We start from the raw sequence: 20,584 nt of genomic DNA, 5'->3' as shown, positions 1-20,584 counted from the left end.
TGAGGTTAGCGATGCGTTGTTGTCTGTCAAAAAGCACGTGGCTGTCGAAAAACACGTGGCTTTGTTTACCTCACGCTACTTAGGTTAAGTTGGCACTACTGAGGTTTAGGACCGTCAAGATGGCAGCAGTGAGGTTAGCGATGCGTTGTTGTCGATGACAGCTGTCAAAAAGCACGTGGCTTTGTTTACAAATTCAAATCTCGCGCCAAAATTCAAATCTCCCGCCAAAATTCAAATTTCCCGCCAGAATTTAAATTTCCCGCGCCGCGGGAGGAGGAGGAGGCGGCCGAACCACCCAATTATACTACTAACATCTATAGCTATGTGCTTTCTGAGGATGGCTTTCAACCTCTTTGATGTGGCTGTGGGGAAGAACAGCACTCAGTCCAAACCTTTTCACGAAGTTTACGAGTAGTCGGGGAATGCTCCCTCGAGCACCGATCATGAAGCCAGTTATGCTTATGGACTCATGCTTATATTTGTCTCCGTAGTACGGTATTGTGGTTTCATAGATTTGTCTTTTTCAAGGTCAACTTTTATTGTATATGTAGACTAAGAAGTGTATGGATGGAGATAAGCTATATCGTAAACTTATTTACAGTCATCCATGCATACTTACGGTAACAATTCTTCCATTTTTTTCTTTGTTTGTTTTTTCCTGTTATTTACAACCACTGCTGCAGCTAAGATAAGAGATGGAATGAGAGGGATACTTTTCACATTAGAGGCCTACTTCCTCTTAAAGAATAATCTCCACCACTGCACCCCCAAAACTTTTTATGTTCTACAACAAACAATTGGTAAAAGTAAAACGAAAAGAATAAAACAGAGAAGTAAACAAAACGAAAAATAAGACACTTGTGCGGAAGTCGAAGACCCCAACCATTGGACCAGCAGTGCTGCAGGTATTTACATACCGTACCAATTGTCAACAGATATGCCGGTTGTTAAATTTAAGACTTTTTCCCCTACAACTAAGGGCCAATGACTCAAACCCTTGATATATCTTGAGACACATATTGGTAATTACTTTTGATGAAGATTAACCTACGATTGCAACGTGATGTAAGTTAATGTAACTTTAATAATATGTTTAATAAAGTGTAGCCTATTAGTTCTTTTTTAATGACTTCCTTTCTATGAACCCATTATTTTTAATTAATTTAAATGAGTTTGTAAGCTTATTAAAATAAAATAAACTCAAATTTGGCAAATATGTGTGTTGTAAATGCTTCATTTTACAATATTTTCTGGGAGACAGCTGTACTGGCAGGGTGTTCCAAGGCCATCCTCAAAGGCTTGCCTTTCTGAAGTTCATTCCCTTGAGGAAGCTGTTTAGGGAAGAAAGGTAAAATCGTGGGTTTGTAGGCGCACCAAAATATTCTCGTGTATGCCCTGATCTCCTGACAAGAAATGTGAAACAGAGCAAATTGGTCGTTCGGTTAGGATCGCGCGGCCGTGAGCTTGCATTCCGGAGATAGTGGGCTTTGAACCCCACAGCCCTGAGGATGGTTTTCCGTGGTTTCCCATTTTCGCACCAGGGAAATGCTGGGGCTGTACCTAAATTAAGTCCATGCCCTCTTCCATCCCATCAAAGCCATAAGACCTATCTGTGTTGTTGCGATGTGTAGCAAAATGTAAAACCACGCTAAGTGTTTGGAGTCGACTCTGCGCATGCGAACTCACTCCCGATTTGGAGTAGAGTCGAAGAAGTGGACTTTCGCGACTCCGGTGTTCATTCACGCACAACTGGCTCTCACTTGTATCAGATAACTTAATCTTACCTTGGATCTCGCTCTGAAACGTATACTTTATTTGGAGATAAATAAATTATACCGGGTGTGTATATGTAATATATACGGCATAGGAGAGGAAAATCGTACTGGTTATAAATTAGTGAGAAGCGCTATAGAGTGTTCCAACCTTAAATTGCAGTACAGCAGTACAGTACCGGTCAGAAGTTTAGGACCACGTAAAGAAATCACGAAATGTCATCTAGAACCTAAAATTGTGCCACGAGATCTCTGTAATTTTCTTTCTGAGCCCTCGCATCTAATAGGATGTATGTCGCCTGATTTCATTGAGTGAGTCGAAATAATGTGGAAGTTATGAATTTTTAACTCTTAGACGTTCACAACAAAAGATCAAAAATTTTCGTTATATAATGTACTGTACACTCTAATTGGTTGCAAGTATCACCGCCAAGATTTTTTTGTAGACTTACAGATAGGTGGGGGCCATTTTAGTATAAATATAAAACTTCCGAAAATATGCGGCACCTTTTTTTGCGTGTTTTATTTTTTTTAACCAGGGTCAAAATGGTTGATTTTTCTTTGCCCTTATCATGTATGGCCCAAGGTCTCAGGACGAGCTATCGGCATGAAACTTCTCTTCCCTGATAGTTCCATTTGCACTTTGTGGATGGCAACCAAGAACACATTTCTGATGACGATAGCTCACACTGAGACCTATGGCAATCACAAGGAAAAATTCATCATTTTAGAGTTGATTTGAAACAAAAAAATAAAAGCACAAAAGTCGGTGCCGCATTTTTTCGGTAATTTTTCTATTTATACCAAAATACCCCCGACTATTGCTAAGTCTATAAAATAATCATTTTGGTGATACTTGAAGCCGATTAGAGTACATAGTACATAATATTTCCAAAAATGTTGACTTTCTGACGTGACCTTCCAACAGTTAAAAATGCATAACTTATACACTACTTGGCGTAAATCACTGAAATCAGGCGACATATATCATATTAGATGCGAGAGCCCAGGAAAAAAAAAATACAGAGGTCTAGTAGCAAAATTTTAGGTTGTAGATGGAAGTTAAAGGTTTTTTTAATGTGGTCCTAAACTTTTGACCGGTACTGTAATGGGATAATTCCGTCTCTTTCCTTCTCCCATGTTTTGCGGGTAGCGCTGTCCTACTCTAATGCAGCGGGTTTGCCAAATATCCGTAAATCAGAATGTTATCGGTTAAAATGGGTGAATATCGTGTTATGTACAGAATTTCAAGGCGCATTTGATGCCGTTAACAAAAAAAAGTAAAAAAAATTAATTTAGTGTGAAAATGGTAATATAATGAAAAGTTACGCCAAATGCAAAATCTTCATTGCATAGAACTTATCATGTCATAACTCCTATTTTATATTCGTTATTTTCCTACTTTTTTCACTGCTGGTAAAGAAACATTTCAGATCGATGTAGATAAGTTTATTTTTAAATTACAATCATAACAAAATGCAGTATACGCTTTTATTTTCAGTCATGTTTAGGGAATTTTATGTGCAGGCACGAAAAAGTCAGTCGCTGGCCAGCGTCTTTCCTATTGAATTTGCATGGGGGGTCAAAGCGAGGCAAATGGTCTTCAGATATGGAAGTTATTTTTAAAACAATCCCGAAGTTATTATCTTGCTTAGTTCTTAATTTGTGACAGGAAAAATATCTCCTTGAATTTTGGTTTCGCGCGTGACTTGGCTGGCTGTCTGTCTGTCTGGCTGGCTGGCTGGCTGAAGTACCGGTAGTGATCTCCCAAACATGCGCTTTTAACATTTCCAGACAGTCGCATGCAGTGCAGTGCTCATTTCGTCAGTAATATGTATAATAGTGATTAAATACATATCAGTGACATATGTACAATTCTTGAGGGAAAGTGTATTTCGTTTATGTGGTTCGTGAGTTCGTGCTCGTGCGTGGAGATCTAATTTCGAAGAAAAAGTGCAGAAGGATCATGGCGTGGTTAAAGCAAAGCAAATGGTCTTCGGAATTGGAAGTTATTTTTAAAACATACCCCAAATCCTTATCTCGTTATCTCTTAATTTATGACAGGGAGAACGTCTCGTTTGTTTACGTTTCACGAGTGACTCGGCTGGCCGAGCTGTTAAATATACTGACAGCAGTGTGCAGTGGTGTTCATTTAATCAGTATTATATTGATTAAATAAAGATCAGTGATATATTTAATGGCGTGTGGCCACCGAAGAGGCCGAGTGCAGGTCTTTCGAGTTGACTACGCATAGGCGACCTACGCGTCTCTAAGAATGTGGCCCTACCTGTGATGAATTCTAATGCTGAAGACGGCACACACTCGGCCCCCGAGCCATTGGAATTAACCAATGAAGTTTAAAATCCCCGACCCGGCCGGGAATCGAACCCGGAGCCCTATGGACCAAAGGCCAGTACGCTAACCATTTAGCCATGGAGCTGGACAAGATCAGATCTTGAGGACAAATGGATTGTGTTTGTTGTGTTTATGTAGTCTGTGTAGCTGTCAGTTCGTGCTCGTGCGGGGGGTTCTTAGTTCGAAGAAAAAGTGCAGAAGGATGTACAATGGATCGTCAAATTAGAAAGAAACGTTCCGTAAGTAAACTCAGGGTAAAGAACGCAATATTATGAGTGTCCTGGATTATTTTTAAAGACTATGAATATGAGCAGCGCAGACAGTGAAACAGCTAAAGATACAGGTTGTTCCGAAAGAACAACCTATGCTATAAGGAAGGAACACACACATGGTCCTTTGCGAACTCCGGCCAAAAAAGCAAAAAAGAGAAGGACGGCAGAAAAATGCAAGGAAAATTAAATATGATGAAATTGTGCGAAGTGGAGTGAGTGCGTCGGGTGGTTCACTCTCTTTTATTTGCTAACATAAAATACCACTGACACTGAACGTGATTTTGAGTCGGGTAAATGGAGAAGATTCTTTGCCACGATTTTCCGTTGTATCGCTTCTTACATGATATAGGCTTCCGTTATTTAAGACGGGGTAATAAAGCAGCTTTCATTGAAACCGATGAAATTATTAATTGGAGGCACAGATATCTCAGGGAGATAAAACGTTTGAGGGCACAAAATAAAGCTATAATTTTCACATATGAATCGTGGGTAAATATTGGGCAGACAGTGACGAAAGAATGGAAGGATACGACAGTGAAAAGTGCACGGCAGGCCGCAATTGAAGGGGTGAGTTCGGGACTTAAGTTATGCCACCGAAAAGCCGAGGACCGCGATTCACCTTAGTTCACGCGGATAATGAACATGGTTTTGTTCCAAATGCTGAACTAACATTTTTATGCAATAAAAACATAAGGCAATTTGGTAAATTACGTGAACGAAGTAAAGAAAAATGAAAGAGATTTCTGGAAAGCAGACGAATTGCAGGACGATGTCGACGATGAAAAGTTTTAATACGACTTTCTTCATCGTCCGGATCATCCTCGAGTTCATCTCCCGAACCCGGTTCATCCAAAGCGAGAACATCAGGCCTTGCAGAAATGATAGAAGGTGTACGTCCAATGTCTAAGAGCAACGCCAGTGATTAAGGTATTCTGTATTTATGTTACCATCCTACAAATATTAATTTATGAATGAATGAACTTAAAATTACAAAATTACAAACGAAAAATGTGGAACTGTGACGCTCTGTTTGAGTTACACTCGAGCGTGATCTTCACGAGTCGATTTCGCAACAGCGCGCTCTATCTACGCTGTACTGCAATTTAAGGTTGGAACGCTCTACAGTAACTATTTTCGGTTTGTGTTCTAAGTGGTTAGTTTGTTGTTATGTAATGTTAATGTTCTATTTTCTGCGGCGGGTATTGCGACAGCTTATGCGGGTTCATTTGGTAGATTTTGCTATTTACCGTAGATTTTCATCAAGTAATTTCGATTTCTTTCATTTTACACTGTGTCCACAGACTTTAACATTCTACTGGTAAAGTGGATTCTCAGTCCTTTACTGCTGTGTCTTCTAGATCTCAACAAGGAACGTATTATACCACTGTATCAGGTAGGCTACGCTATAATTTATTTTTTCTTCCTACAATGATAGGCTGCCTATCCTAACATATCTGTAAACTTAAAAAAGTTTGGTGTATGAATGATACAGTTAGTTCAATAAACAATTTGTTGTTGGTTTGTTGTTGGTAGTAATCAAGATAAGGTACCAGTAATTAGTTTCTAAATTTTACTTTGAGTGGTTCTTTTGGTGTTCGGTATGTTACGATCTTCAATCAATCAATCAATCAATCAATCAATCAATCAATCAATCAATCAATCCTGATCCGCATTTAGGGCAGTCGCCCAGCTGGCAGATTCCCTACATGCTGTTTTCCTAGCCCTTTCTTAAATGACCGCAAAGAAATTGGAAAATTATTGAACATCTCCCATGGTAAGTTATTCCAATCCCTAACTTTCCTTCCTATAAACGAATATTTGCCCCAATTTGTCCTCGTGAATTCCAACTTTATCTTCATATTATGATCATTCCTACTTTTAAAGACACCACTCAACCATCTCTCCACTGACAGCTCGTAACATACCACTTAGTCGAGCAGCTCGTCTCCTTTCTCCCAAATCTTCTCAGCCCAAACTTTGCAACATTTTTGTAACGCTACTCTTTTGTTGGAAATCACCCAGAACAAATCGAGCTGCTTTTCTTTGCATTTTATCCAGTTCTTGAATCAAGTAATCCTGGTGAGGGTCCCATACACTAGAACCATACTCTAGTTGGGGTCTTACCAGAGACTTACATGCCCTCTCCTTTACATCCTTACTACAACCCCTAAACCCTCATAACCATGTTCAGAGATCTGTACCCTTTATTAACAATCATATTTATGTGATTACCCCAATGAAGGTCTTTTCTTATATTAACACCTAGGTACTTACAATGATCCCCAAAAGGAACTTTTACCCCATCAACGCAGTAATTAAAACTGAGAGGACTTTTCCTATTTGTGAAACTCACAAGCCGAGTTTTAACCCCGTTTACCTCATACCATTGCCCGCCATCCATCTCACAACACTATCGAGGTCACCCTGCAGCCGCTCACAATCTTGTAACTTATTTGTTACTCTGTACAGAATGACATCATCTGCAAACAACCTTATCTCTGAATCCACTTCTTTACACATATCATTGTTATATATAAGAAAACATAAAGGTCCAATAACACTGCCTTGAGGAATTCCCCTCTTAATTATTACAGGGTCAGATAAAGCTTTGCCTACTCTAATTCTCTGAGTTCTATTTTCTAGAAATATAGCCACCCATTCAGTCACTCCTTTTTTCTAGTCCAGTTGCACTCATTTTTGCCAGTAGTCTTCCATGATCTACCCTGTCAAATGCCTTAGATAGGTCAATCGCAACACAGTCCATTTGGCCCCCTGAATCCAGGATATCTGCTATATCTTGCTGAAATCCTGCAAGCTGAGCTTCAGTCGAATAACCTTTCCTAAACACAAACTGCCTTCTGTGAAACCAGTTATTAATTTTGCAGACATGTCTAATATAATCAGAAAGAATGCCTTCCCAAAGCTTACATACGATGCATGTCAAACTGACTGGCCTGTAATTTTCAGCTTTATGTCTATCACCCTTTCCTTTATACACAGGGGCTACAATAGCAACTCTCCATTCATCTGGTATAGCTCCTCCGTCCAAACGATAATCAAGTAAGTACTTCAGATATGGTACTATATCCCAACCCATTGCCTTTAGTATATCTCCAGAAATCTTATCGATTCCAGCTGCTTTTCTAGCTTTCAACTTTTGTATCTTAGTGTAAATATCATTGTTATCATATGTAAATTTTAATACTTCTTTAGTATTACTCACATCCCCTATCTGGACATTATCCTTGTAACCAACAATTTTTACATACTGCTGACTGAATATTTCTGCCTCTTGAAGATCCTCGCATACACACTCCCCTTGTTCATTAATGATTCCTGGAATGTCCTTCTTCGAACCTGTTTCTGCCTTAAAAGTACCTAGTTAAATTAATAAATTTCATTGTTTGTCCGTATTGAACCAAGATTACAACTTTTATTATAATTTGGATCCACCTTATTCAATACATAAAAACTGTTGTTTAGATAAAATTACAACATATATTTCAATCAGAACTAGTTTCGAAGCCCTTTTTGCGTCATCATCAGCTGATGTAGGTTCTTGGAAGAATTGGCAATCACATAAGTTTATCTACGTCAAATTGAACACAGTTTAAAACCATATTAACAACCTAAAACTGTGTTACTATTAAACTGTTTCAAAGTCCATATTTTCTACAAGTCCGAGACTTGCTAGTCTTAAACCTTAAATTGATGAAAACATATGCAAACCGGTTTGCTCACTAATAAACTAACATGGATTCAAAACAACAACTTAAAAATAAAATAGTCTTGAAGAAACATTAGCTTAATTTAACACACTTCTTAAAATGTGACGTAGAATCGTATGAAAATAATTCAATAAAATCTTCAGAGTCGCTTTAATGGAGCATTCCTAGTGAGGTGGAAACGAGCAATCGGTCCTTTAAGATGTTAACAAGTACAATGTTCCCAGTTCAATGCGGACCTGAAATAATAGGAATCTAATAAACTATCGCTTAACTGAAGAGGCAAAATATAAAATTACATCTTATGACGTAAACGTTTTTACGTGACTCACCTCAAAAGATCGCTGTCCATGCGAAGCACAATGAAGCCTAGCGAGCAGTGTTGTGTTAGTAATCAAGTGTCCAAGGTTGGTCTGGGCCGAAGGGGGGAAATAGGGGAAAGAGGGAGAAGCAACTGAGGAGTGGCAACCTGTTGGAGCTCCGGAGGGCGTGGTCGTAGAAAGCAACTAGCAAAGCTATTACGCATATTGAAATGCACATTTCTTAAAACTCAATAAGGAAGCTTGTAATTTAAATAAGGAAATCAAAAAGAATATTCGATTTTTCAGAAATTTCCTTTAAATTGAGGTTTGGATTAAAATACTGATCCAGGTGTATATAGCAACCCTCCGTAACATCCAGCAAACTTCCTTTTCCTAAGTTCTCCTAGATCTCAATGTCCTGTTCTATAGATGTGAATTTATGCTTTAGATCATGTACATACTGGCCTACCGCAGAAAATCTGTTATATTTTATTGCATTGGTATGTTCCGTGTATCTAATTTTAAAACTTCGTCCTGTTTCACCTAGATATGTGCACCCACAGTCGTTGCATTTAAATCTATACACACCTGATTTGGTATACGGGTTCGATCTATTAACTGAGGCTGAATTGTGCAATACAATTGTATTATTATTATTATCAGTACGAAACAAAACCTGACATTATGTTTCTTGAAAACATTAGTAAACTTATATATATCCTTATTATAAGTAAATATTGCGAACGCCTTCTGATTAGGTTTGTCTTTGGCCAAAGTGGTTTGTAAACGGTACCTGAACTTGTCGATGATACATTCAATAAAGCATTTACTAAAACCATTAACCTTAGCCATTGAACGGATTATATCGAGTTCTTTATTCAAATTAGCTTTTGTCATGGGGATCCTAAATGCCCGTTCTACTGAACTATTGTATGTAGAGTTTTTTTGACTCTGTGGGTGTTCTGAGTCTTGTCTAATAGTGACTGCCGTTTGTGTAGGCTTTCTAAAAGTACTATAAGCAAAAGATAAATCCGATCTGTTGATTTTTAAGTCAAGAAAATTAATTGATTCATTACTTTCTGACTCCAAAGTAAATTTAATCTGTGGGTCAATGTTATTAAGTACATGTAGAGTAGCCGTTGCATCCCTAACACGTTCGTCTAAAATTACTAATGTATCGTCCACAAATCTAGACCAAAACAGAATATTGTCAAATTCTCTGTCGTTCTCCATCATGTATGTTTCCAAAGAATCCAGGTAAATCTCCGCCAAGATTCCCGAGTTACAAGTGACTATTCTCATTTTGGTTCCGTATTGAAGTTGACGTATGTCTCAAGTGTTATTACAATATTATAAGTCCACCTGTTCAATACAATACAATATGATCCACTATTTCATATGGTCAAATGTTTTTTATACATAATACATAAAAGTCAAAGGTACATGTTTCACCCTCCTTAGGGGCATCATCAGCCTATATCAATCTTAAAAATAATAATAATACCGTACATATACTTATAAATTATAGGTTAAAATGTTGAAAATGGTTTTGTAAAACATTATACAATAACATCTAAAACAATAATGCACCAAAGTATGTTAAAAGAGAGTGAAATTAACAGTTTGAAGATTAAAACGTGATTAAACATGAGATTTTGAGAGTCTAAAACTAAAATGGATCCATATTTTTATAATATCATGAAGACTGTGAAAGCCTTGAGTATAAAAACAATCATCAAAGGGGGATGTTTCTTCAATTCTCAAGTTGAATCCAAGGTGGTAAAATCACTTTCAGTTATTTAAAACGGAAGTGTGAATGTAATAAACAAGTTTAAAATGTATATGATTGGGATATCTGAAAGTCAAGAAGAAAATGGAACTTCTGTAGAGGCGATGCTTGTGATAAAACGTATGTCAAAGCTAGCGGAGTTCGGAAATCATGGTAGTCGAATGGATCTAAAAGATAGTCAAGTTGATATATAATTCCGTTGAAACATGTGTTGGAAGAAATGTTCAGGATTTTCTGAAACAAAATGTAGAAGAAAGTATGTTAATAATACCGTACTGTACAAGAGACTTCCCGTACGTCAAAGATGGCTAATGCGGTACTTACTCGTACGGAGCGTACTAAGTACGTCAGGTTGTTACAGCAACGCTAGCTTGACTGGGTTTTCGACTTCTAGTATTATAACGGTGTGGCTGAGGCAGTGAAGGGCATGGAGGGGGGGTAATGGTGGGTGGATCCTTGCGCGCATGTGTTGTTATTGGCGGGCTGTTAGGAGCAAGATGGGCGGGCCTATCATTTGACGAGGTGGTGGAAGCTTTAGAACAACTTTTAGAACTTCTTGTTCTAAAGCTTCCACCACCTCGTCAAATGATAGGCCCGCCCATCTTGCTCCTAACAGCCCGCCAATAACAACACATGCGCGCAAGGATCCACCCACCATTACCCCCCCTCCATGCCCTTCACTGCCTCAGCCACACCGTTATAATACTAGAAGTCGAAAACCCAGTCAAGCTAGCGTTGCTGTAACAACCTGACGTACTTAGTACGCTCCGTACGAGTAAGTACCGCATTAGCCATCTTTGACGTACGGGAAGTCTCTTGTACAGTACGGTATTATTAACATACTTTCTTCTACATTTTGTTTCAGAAAATCCTGAACATTTCTTCCAACACATGTTTCAACGGAATTATATATCAACTTGACTATCTTTTAGATCCATTCGACTACCATGATTTCCGAACTCCGCTAGCTTTGACATACGTTTTATCACAAGCATCGCCTCTACAGAAGTTCCATTTTCTTCTTGACTTTCAGATATCCCAATCATATACATTTTAAACTTGTTTATTACATTCACACTTCCGTTTTAAATAACTGAAAGTGATTTTACCACCTTGGATTCAACTTGAGAATTGAAGAAACATCCCCCTTTGATGATTGTTTTTATACTCAAGGCTTTCACAGTCTTCATGATATTATAAAAATATGGATCCATTTTAGTTTTAGACTCTCAAAATCTCATGTTTAATCACGTTTTAATCTTCAAACTGTTAATTTCACTCTCTTTTAACATACTTTGGTGCATTATTGTTTTAGATGTTATTGTATAATGTTTTACAAAACCATTTTCAACATTTTAACCTATAATTTATAAGTATATGTACGGTATTATTATTATTTTTAAGATTGATATAGGCTGATGATGCCCCTAAGGAGGGTGAAACATGTACCTTTGACTTTTATGTATTATGTATAAAAAACATTTGACCATATGAAATAGTGGATCATATTGTATTGTATTGAACAGGTGGACTTATAATATTGTAATAACACTTGAGACACAAGATTCCCGAGGCCGGAGATCCCATTGCCAACCCATCCTGTTTATAAATGACCTTGTCAAAGATGAAGTAATTATTTACAAGTAACTTAACCAATTTCATGAAAACTTGTATTTCAAGTTCACTTAGCTGACTGTAGGATCTTAGATTCTTAACAACAATAGGAAGCAACTTATTGGTTCTAATACTCGGAAACATGTTGACGATATCAAATGAATGTAAGGTATGATGAGCTTGTAATTTAAAATTGCTTAATTTCTTAACCAGTTCTATGGAGTTCTTTATGGATTTGTTTGCCGTAAATCTATAGTGTTGTTTAAGGAATTTCTGAATGAACTTAGCTAATTTGTATAGAGGACTGGGTCTGTAATAGTGTTGGCTACTGAATGAATGATTCGAAGCAGTGTATCGATTCATTTAAGTGTCCGAGTGAATCGATTCACAGGAACAGCGAGCTCACGGCACACGATTCAGCTTACTCCCAGCGGACAGTGCTGAGTGGCGCACTCACTGGACATTGACGGAGAGCCGAGCTTCCGCTGCAGCGAGACACTGAATCATGGCACATCGAAAGAATCGTGAGCGAGCGCGGCTCAGTGAGACACATGATACACACGGCTCCTTATCGGTTCACTGGACACGCGGAGAGCCGGGCTTCCGCTGCAGCGAGACACTGAATCATGGCACATCGAAAGAATCGTGAACGAGCGCGGCTCAGTGAGACACATGATACACACGGCTCCTTATCGGCTCACTGGGCACCCGGAAAGCCAAGCTTCCGCTGCAGCGAGACATACAGTGAGCCATGCTACACTGAAAGAATTGTATGCTATAATGGACTCTCGAGCTCAGCTCATTTGAAAATAATACCCATTTGCATTCACTGTCCTCTTCTTACAGGGAGGTTTAAGTAATAGATGGATTTATTTGCAGTGTTAAAAAGGTAGTCACAACATAATTCTGAAGTAGCTAGTAAGTAGGTAGGCTATTAGGTTATACTATTTATTAGTTTAATGAATCTTAGTATTATAACTTAGTTGACATTTGACAATTAAACTCGACTCTAGCCTGTCCTATGACTATGAGTCATGCTCATGACCACTCAAAAGTACCTGTTTTATATTTTGGAAGAACAGCTCAGTATTCTCTCAGTTCATATGTCACATCGTTGCACAAGACTTCAATCATATGTGGACAGGCGCAATAACAGTATGTTGAATCAGAAAACCAGCGGGCTACTGTACATCTCGGGTAGCCTATACAAAATATGACGATTTAAAAAAATCCTCAGCTGATAGAAAAATACTTTTTTTTTAAAAATGACTGAGCGAGTTGTCGTGAGGTTAATATCGCGTGGCTATGCGCTTGCATTCGGGGGATGGTGGGTTCGAATCCCACCGTCGGCAGCCGTTAAGATGGTTTTTCCGTAGTTTCCCCATTTTCACACCAGGAAATGCTGGGACTGTACCTTAATTCAGGCCAGGGCTGCTACCTTCCTAACCTTTCCCACCCTGCGTCGCCGGAAACCTTCGATGTATTAGAGTAACTAGCATTTTTTCTAAGAAAGGAGTTCATTGTATGAAGACCAGATGGCAGCTGCGAGCACTGAATGCTGTTGCTGCTGTCTTACCAGCACATACTACACAGATGCAGTAGGAGCGGTGACCAATGAGCCATGAATCGGATCACTGTATCGATTCAGTAACGTGAACAGAATCAAATGAATCGATTCAGTTAAATGAATCGAATGTCCCATCACTAGTCTGTAATTTATTATGGGCCGAATGGGAACCCCGGCCTTGTGAATCTTGGGCAGTGCTCTCGCTGTTGGAAGGCCCGAGGTTCATATCTCCTGAATGCAAGCTCACAGCTGCACGGCCAACTTGCTCGGTAAATCTGTACCTAGCATACTGTGACTGTACAGAGAATGTCATACCTATTAGCAGGGGTGGGTGGGTGGGTGGATGGGTGGATGGATGTTCATTTTATTTTGCAATTTAATTCATACTTACTTACTTACTTACTTCCAGTATGCATAGATAATGAACACGAATTTTGTGAACCTGTTGTCAACATTTCGGACACGCCTTTAACCCAAAATGAAACTAACCTATTAAAACTAGGTTACAAACACAATTTTAAACAAAACATTAACAATGCCGCATTAAAACAACTAATAACAGAAACTGAATCAGCTATCCAAAAAGTCCCTGACAACAAAAAAGAAACTGTAAGACACTTAGTAGCAAATCAAATTGAAAACATCAAAAACAAACCTATTAAAGAAAATAAAGAAAGTAGTACACAACAAAAAGTAATAACTAATCTAAAAACTAAAATCATAAATAAAGACGACTACATCCAAAAAACAATTGATTTCATAGAAACAAATGACATAAAGGAAATAAAGAAGGACCCCACCAAGAACTTAAACACAAAAATAAAAGAAACTCTAAAGGACACACAGTTCATAATAAACGAAAAAGAGAAACAAAAATTAGTCCCGATGAACCCAAGGTGCCTAACTTTAAAGTCTCTCCCAAAAATTCACAAAGAGAATTACCCTGTTAGACCCATAATTAATTGTCGTAACAGCTCCACATTTCAATTATCAAAATTTTTACTTAAACACTTACAAAACCACATCACACTAGAAAATAGTAATTCAATATCGAATTCTTTGGAAGCTATTTCCAAAATACAATCAACAGAAATAAACGAAGAAACTGTAATGGTATCATACGATGTGACCAACATGTATTCCAATATTCCTATTAAAGAGACCATAGACTTAATAGAAGAAAACTTAAAGAATCAAGACAGACTAAATCACATAGAAATTAATGAAACGATAAACTTATTAACTCTAATATTAGAAAATAATTACTTTACATTCAACGGGAAGTACTACCAGCAAAACACAGATTTACCAATGGGGGCCCACTATCAGGTTTCTTAGCCAATATTTATTTAAATAATCTTGAGAAAACCATTTTGAACACATATCGGAAAGAAATAAAATTATGGGTCCGTTTTGTTGACACGGTAGTATTTTAAAATGGAGACCTCGTTACTCCCGAAACATTTCTGGGTTGTTTGAATTTGCTTGACAGCAACATTAAATTCACTATGGAGAAAGAAATCGATAAAAAGTTAAATTTTTTGGACCTCACATTAACAAAAACCAACAATAGGATAGATTTCGATATTTTTAGGAAACCCACACAGGCCATCACTACCATCAATAAAGATTCCAACCACCCAGGAACTCACAAACAATCAGCTTACAACAGCTACATTAGTAGATTACTAAAACTTCCCTTGAGTTATAAAAACAAACTAAAAGAAATTAGAATAATAAAACAAATTGCTAAAGCAAATGGCTACAACCCAGAAATGATAGACAATATTATACGTAAGAAAGAAAATGGAGAAAAAAAGAAAAACCATGAGAAAAGAAAGAAAATCCATGAACGTAATAAACTTGTGACATTTACATATTTTGGAAGTCAAGTTTTTAAAATCGCGAATATATTTAAGAAATTTCAACTAAAAAGAGCTTTCCGAACCAGAAATAAAATATCAGAACATATATATAATGCACACAGTGTCAATAAAAAAGATATATATACTAATTCGGGGGTATACAGGCTCACTTGTGACGACTGTAAAAAGTTTTATATAGGAAGAACCGGGCGAACCTTAAATCAAAGATATCAAGAACATTTTAAGGCAATAAAGTACAACAAGTATTCAGCTTTTGCGGAACACATTTATAACAATAACCATAGCGTTTTAGGGATTGAAAAGGACATGAAGTTAATTTTTAAGGGTAATTATGGATTTGAATTAAATACACGTGAAAACATTGAGATATTTTTAGTGCAGACAAGGGAACCAGATAAAATTTTAAATGAAACAGTCGCAAGCAACATCTTGTTTACAATCTTGAGTTGATGTAACATCAGGTGCTTCCTACATAACCTTGAGGTGACGCAACATCATGTGCTTGCAGTGCGGTTCCGTAGTTAAATCTGAACGCTTGTTAGTACTCGACCAACTGCCTGAGCACGAAGGAAAGCCAGTCTTACCATGGTATGTCCATAACTTTTACAACAACAATGTAAGTTTACATGTATTGATTTCATAATTTTACACTTGTTTTCTTTTTTCATTTTACAGTTGATGTCGACAGGGCTACAAATTTAAACTCATTTTAACTCATTTTGATGACACACTTATGTGAAATTAAATTTAAATATTAACACTGATGATGGACCTTAGTGTCCGAAAACCAGTTATGTTTTAATAATGTGTGTGCTGATACGACTGTATATATCAATAATAATAATAATAATAAAATAATTACATCAGCACTGTCAAAATGGCTTTGATATTTTATAATGATTATAATTAGATAATGAAAGATAATATCAATTGCTGCACTATTACCACTTCTCTGTTTATCGTGAATTACAAAAATAAATGCATCTTCTGATAAGTACAATATTGTAAAGAAAGTGTTTATTGTGTAATTGGTACTCGATGACATGTTATGTTCACAAGAAATAAGTAGTTATACCGGGGCACTAGTCTATTAATATTCTCTTCTTTCAGTGGTGTTGCTGATGTAGATATTGTATTTATTAAACAGAATGGACAAGGAAGTATATATTAAGGAAGAGCTAGAAACTCCAGAGGAAGAATGGGACATTAAGGGGGAAACAGAATGGCCTTTGAAGACCCAATTTGTTGTAAGTAGCCCCGTTGATTTTATTCTCTTTTTACACACCAGATAAGTATTCTATGTTCATGTTCTTGAAAGCACTCTGATCCATAGTTCTGTATTGCTTGCTTTGTGTACATGTGTGTGATGTGATTGAATACAATATTTCTGCAGCATATTTAGATTTTGTTGACTTCATTGGACTGACACTGAAATGGCAGGCATTGATCTTGGATATTCAGAAGGTCCCAAAACTCCTCCTAAAGGAAATAGTTGCTGTATATTCCATATCGTCAAGATAAATATTATTGTAAATATTGTAGTGTGTTGCAAGAGGGAGAAAGAGAGCAAATCACTGTTAGTACCTCTTGACCAGTTGCTAAAAGAAGTCTGTGTTTACATGGGCATGACTGTGTTGACTCATAAGATAAAGATTTCCAGTGTACCTCTTCTTGATAAATCTCCATCATGGAAGTTGTGGTTGATGAAGATGATTTGTCCTCAGATGACTGTCATACAGATACTAGCAAATGAAGTTCCTGTTTGTGAAGATTCTTTTACATATATTTATTAGTAAGTTTTGCTGAAATTATTGAACCAACAGGGTTAAATCAGTAAGCTAACAAAGAAAGAATTGAAGAACTTCAAAGAGCATACAAAATTAATTGGAACAGATACAATAAAAGAACTATATCAAAAAGGTAAGATTACAACACTGTAACACAGTAGTTAAAACGGTAGCACTTTATGCATCTGAAACTATTATAATTAAAGGCAGATCTTAAATAAAAATGATTGTAAAAGAAGAAAAAATCCTCAGGAAAGTCCAATGTGTGAAAATAGAATTTGGATGAAAAAGAAATCACACGAAATCTATCAAGTTACAGAAAAATCACAGATACCATCAGGAAACAATGATTACAATTTTATGGTCACTTATACAGAATGGTTAATAATAGGCTCACAAAGAAAATTTTAAAGTTAGCTTTATCAATGCAAAATCACAATAATTGACTAAAAGAAATCAGAGAAGACCTAAATGAAATTGGCATTAATGAAGAAAGCATTTGGGATAGAATAAAATTCAGAATCTTAATTCACAAACACAAATTTTCTGTAAAGCCCATCCGACTAAATACAGGATGGACTGAGCAACATAAAAAGGTATCTAATAAAAACTTTCCAGTCTGTCAGACATGCAACAATTTCAAATGCAAATTAAAACACCATAAGCATACCTGTAAAAATCACATATCATATGCAAAGAATGACATGTTTTGTTCTACAACAACATCCTAAGATTCTATTAAATCACTTAAATTATGTACAGTATGGTTTATGTAGTGTAAACTTGTCAATGACATGGGGTTAGGAGATATTATGAACCATATGTTGGGCCGATGACCTTCGATGTTAGGCCCCTTAAAACAACAAGCAGAACCATATGTTAGCAAAAGATGATTGTATGGGAAATGACCAACACTGTGTAATGAAATGCCTTGTACTTATTTACACTGCCAAAGAAATGTCTGTTGTCACCTCTCACTATAACGGATCTGTGATCCTGGGAGAAGAGTGGTTTTGAGCTTAGCTATCAGTTCCTCAGGGAGGGATGCATGTAATGACAGGTGTTTCTTCGCCAGTGTAGGTAAGTACACAGTGTTGGTCATTTCCCATACAATCATTTTTTGCTTACTACATTTACTTACTACATTTCCACGCAGCTTAATCCCTCCCTTTCCATTTTATACCTTTCAGTAAATGATCCATATATACTGTGAACAGCAGTGGTGAAACTACAGAGCAAGCTTCAGTTGAGTTGCCAGTTATACCATGTTCTGTGTCTGGGCAAATGGTTATTGCAGTAGCCACCTGATCCAAATAGCTTGCCCAGTGATATGGGGGCCTCAGCTGGTCTTTGGTTGGCTTTTTTAAGTGTACTGTGTGATTACTTCTCATACAGCAGTAATTGACCCGTTTAGTTTATTTTGTAGCTTCTGAATTAAGTGTTGAACAATGTATGTCTGTATGCTGTAGATTTTTAATTTCAATTCCCAAATTTTGAATGTTCATGAGGCTTAATTGTTGAGAGTGAACCAGAATATCATCCACATGCTCCAGTGCTTGTGTACATGTTAAGGGACAGTATTTTCAACACTCACTGTAATGGGGTAACTTTTATTGTTCTATCTGTTTATCAGAGTTGATGGACTTCCTGTGTGTGATGGCAACCAAACCCTGATTTACCGACACACGATATGCAGGAAGGATGGTAACCCTTGTGGGATTCGCCCTGCACTTTGAACCAGGAACTCATTCTGTTAGTAATTCTCCCTGCAGCCCAATTTTTGACATAAATGCCTTTAATTACTTTAATAATCTACCCCTAATGCCATAGTCATCGAGTACAGCTAGTATATTTTCCTTTAGTATCCTGTCTTATGCCTCTTGACATAATACATTTAAACATTGTTTTAAATTATAACAGACATGATTTTTATAATAATATCTTTATAACTAGCATTCTGCACGGATATACAAAATAATATCCACATCCGTGAATGGTTATCCGCATCCACAAAATGGTTATCTGCGGATATTGTAATTATTGAACTACAGTCTGTTACATCCAAGATACTGAAACAGATAGATCTGTTAACATAATACAATAGGCCTGACACCTGGCACCAGAACCCCTACTGTCACAGGTTCATGAGAGACTTTCTGTTGCGAAAACTACCAATGTATTGACCTTTGTTCCTTAATTCATTAATTAAGGACAGGGGACAGGTAGGTTTATGTCAGATTTTTGGCTTCATGGCCTCGAGACTCTTCATATATCACCTTTCTCCCATACCACTGTCAAGGGTCGCCACAAGCAAAAATAAGAGTATACCTGAGTGAAAATCAATAAATGTCATTATTTAGAAATCATCTGCAAAATTATCCGCACTGCCATACAGTTTGTATCTGCCAAGACACTAACTTTGCAGATATCCACATCCATGCAGGGCTCTATTTATGACCTCAATGCTTTGAAATATGTGTTGTTACAAACAGAAATTTTGCAAATATTGACAAATGTTGCCAAAAACAGAAGAATGTAAGTAAGTCCAAGTAGATAAATCCTTATTGTTTGCCAGCATGAGAAGTTGGATATAGAAGCTCATAGAATGGAATAAACAAGGCAAATAAATGTAAATAAATAAAGACCTTACAGGTAGTGTTTTAGATTTTAATGAAATTGTTGGATAATTTTATATTGAAAATAACCTTCCTTTCTTGTGTAGGAAGTGAAAGAAGAAATCGAACAAAAATTTATCTGTGGTGAACCTTCAAATGCGTAAGTACCAATATATACATTTGTATCTTATTTCTTGTTCTAGAATGAACATCCCCTATTTTCACTATATCTTCATTTTTTCATGCCTACGTGCAACAATTTGTACGACTTTTAAAGCAAAAGAAAATGTGTTTAAACACAGAATTATGAGTTTACTTATTTAGGCAATAAATTTCCACATAAAAATCATGAAATATACACAACTTTGGGAATTACAAACCATCCTTTCTTCAAAGACATATATGCTGTTGCTCTTCTGTTATGGTGATTTATCTTAACACATGGTCTAATGGACAGTTATAGATTTTTAATGAACATATTTCACTATGTATCCACAATAGTTTTGAGTATTATATCTTTGCTTATATAGGTGCTTTGAAAAGTTCTCAGAATGTACTAGAATTATCTTACCTCGGTGGAACTGCTTTTATTTTTCAACGTAGTCTCCCTGTAGACTACTGCATTTGGTCCAGCGATGTTCCAATGCCTTGATCCCGTCTCGAAAATGAGATTCCTCCAGGCCTGCAAAATACCTCTCCAATTCGGCTGTCAGTTCTTCCCTTGTAGAAAATCTCCGTCCACCAAGGAAAATTTTCAGCTTGGGGAATAGATGAAAGTCTGATGGTGGCAAATCAGGTGAATAAGGTGGATGTGGCAAAAATTCGTACCCCAGTTCATGAAGTTTCATGAAGTTTTTCCATGGCAATAACACTTGTGTGCGGCGCAGCGTTGTCCTGATG

General features: G+C 37.0%; 1 protein-coding gene across 1 annotated transcript in view; it reads left to right on the top strand.

The window, feature by feature from the left end:
* The first annotated feature begins 5,628 nt into the window (after nucleotides 1–5,628).
* The window catches only part of LOC136859426 (zinc finger protein 836), a 42,793-nt gene continuing 27,837 nt past the window's right edge, over nucleotides 5,629–20,584 (top strand). Inside the window, exons 1-3 of the mRNA XM_068225228.1 lie at nucleotides 5,629–5,792; nucleotides 16,393–16,529; nucleotides 19,792–19,844. Of these exons, the coding sequence (XP_068081329.1) occupies nucleotides 16,431–16,529; nucleotides 19,792–19,844 (152 nt within the window). The 5' untranslated portion in view covers nucleotides 5,629–5,792; nucleotides 16,393–16,430. The remainder of the gene's footprint in view (nucleotides 5,793–16,392; nucleotides 16,530–19,791; nucleotides 19,845–20,584) is intronic.

This window comes from Anabrus simplex, chromosome 1 (genome assembly GCF_040414725.1).
Source record: "Anabrus simplex isolate iqAnaSimp1 chromosome 1, ASM4041472v1, whole genome shotgun sequence".
In the NCBI taxonomy this organism is placed as follows: Eukaryota; Metazoa; Arthropoda; class Insecta; order Orthoptera; family Tettigoniidae; genus Anabrus; species Anabrus simplex.
This window is presented reverse-complemented; position numbering and strand designations above follow the sequence as displayed.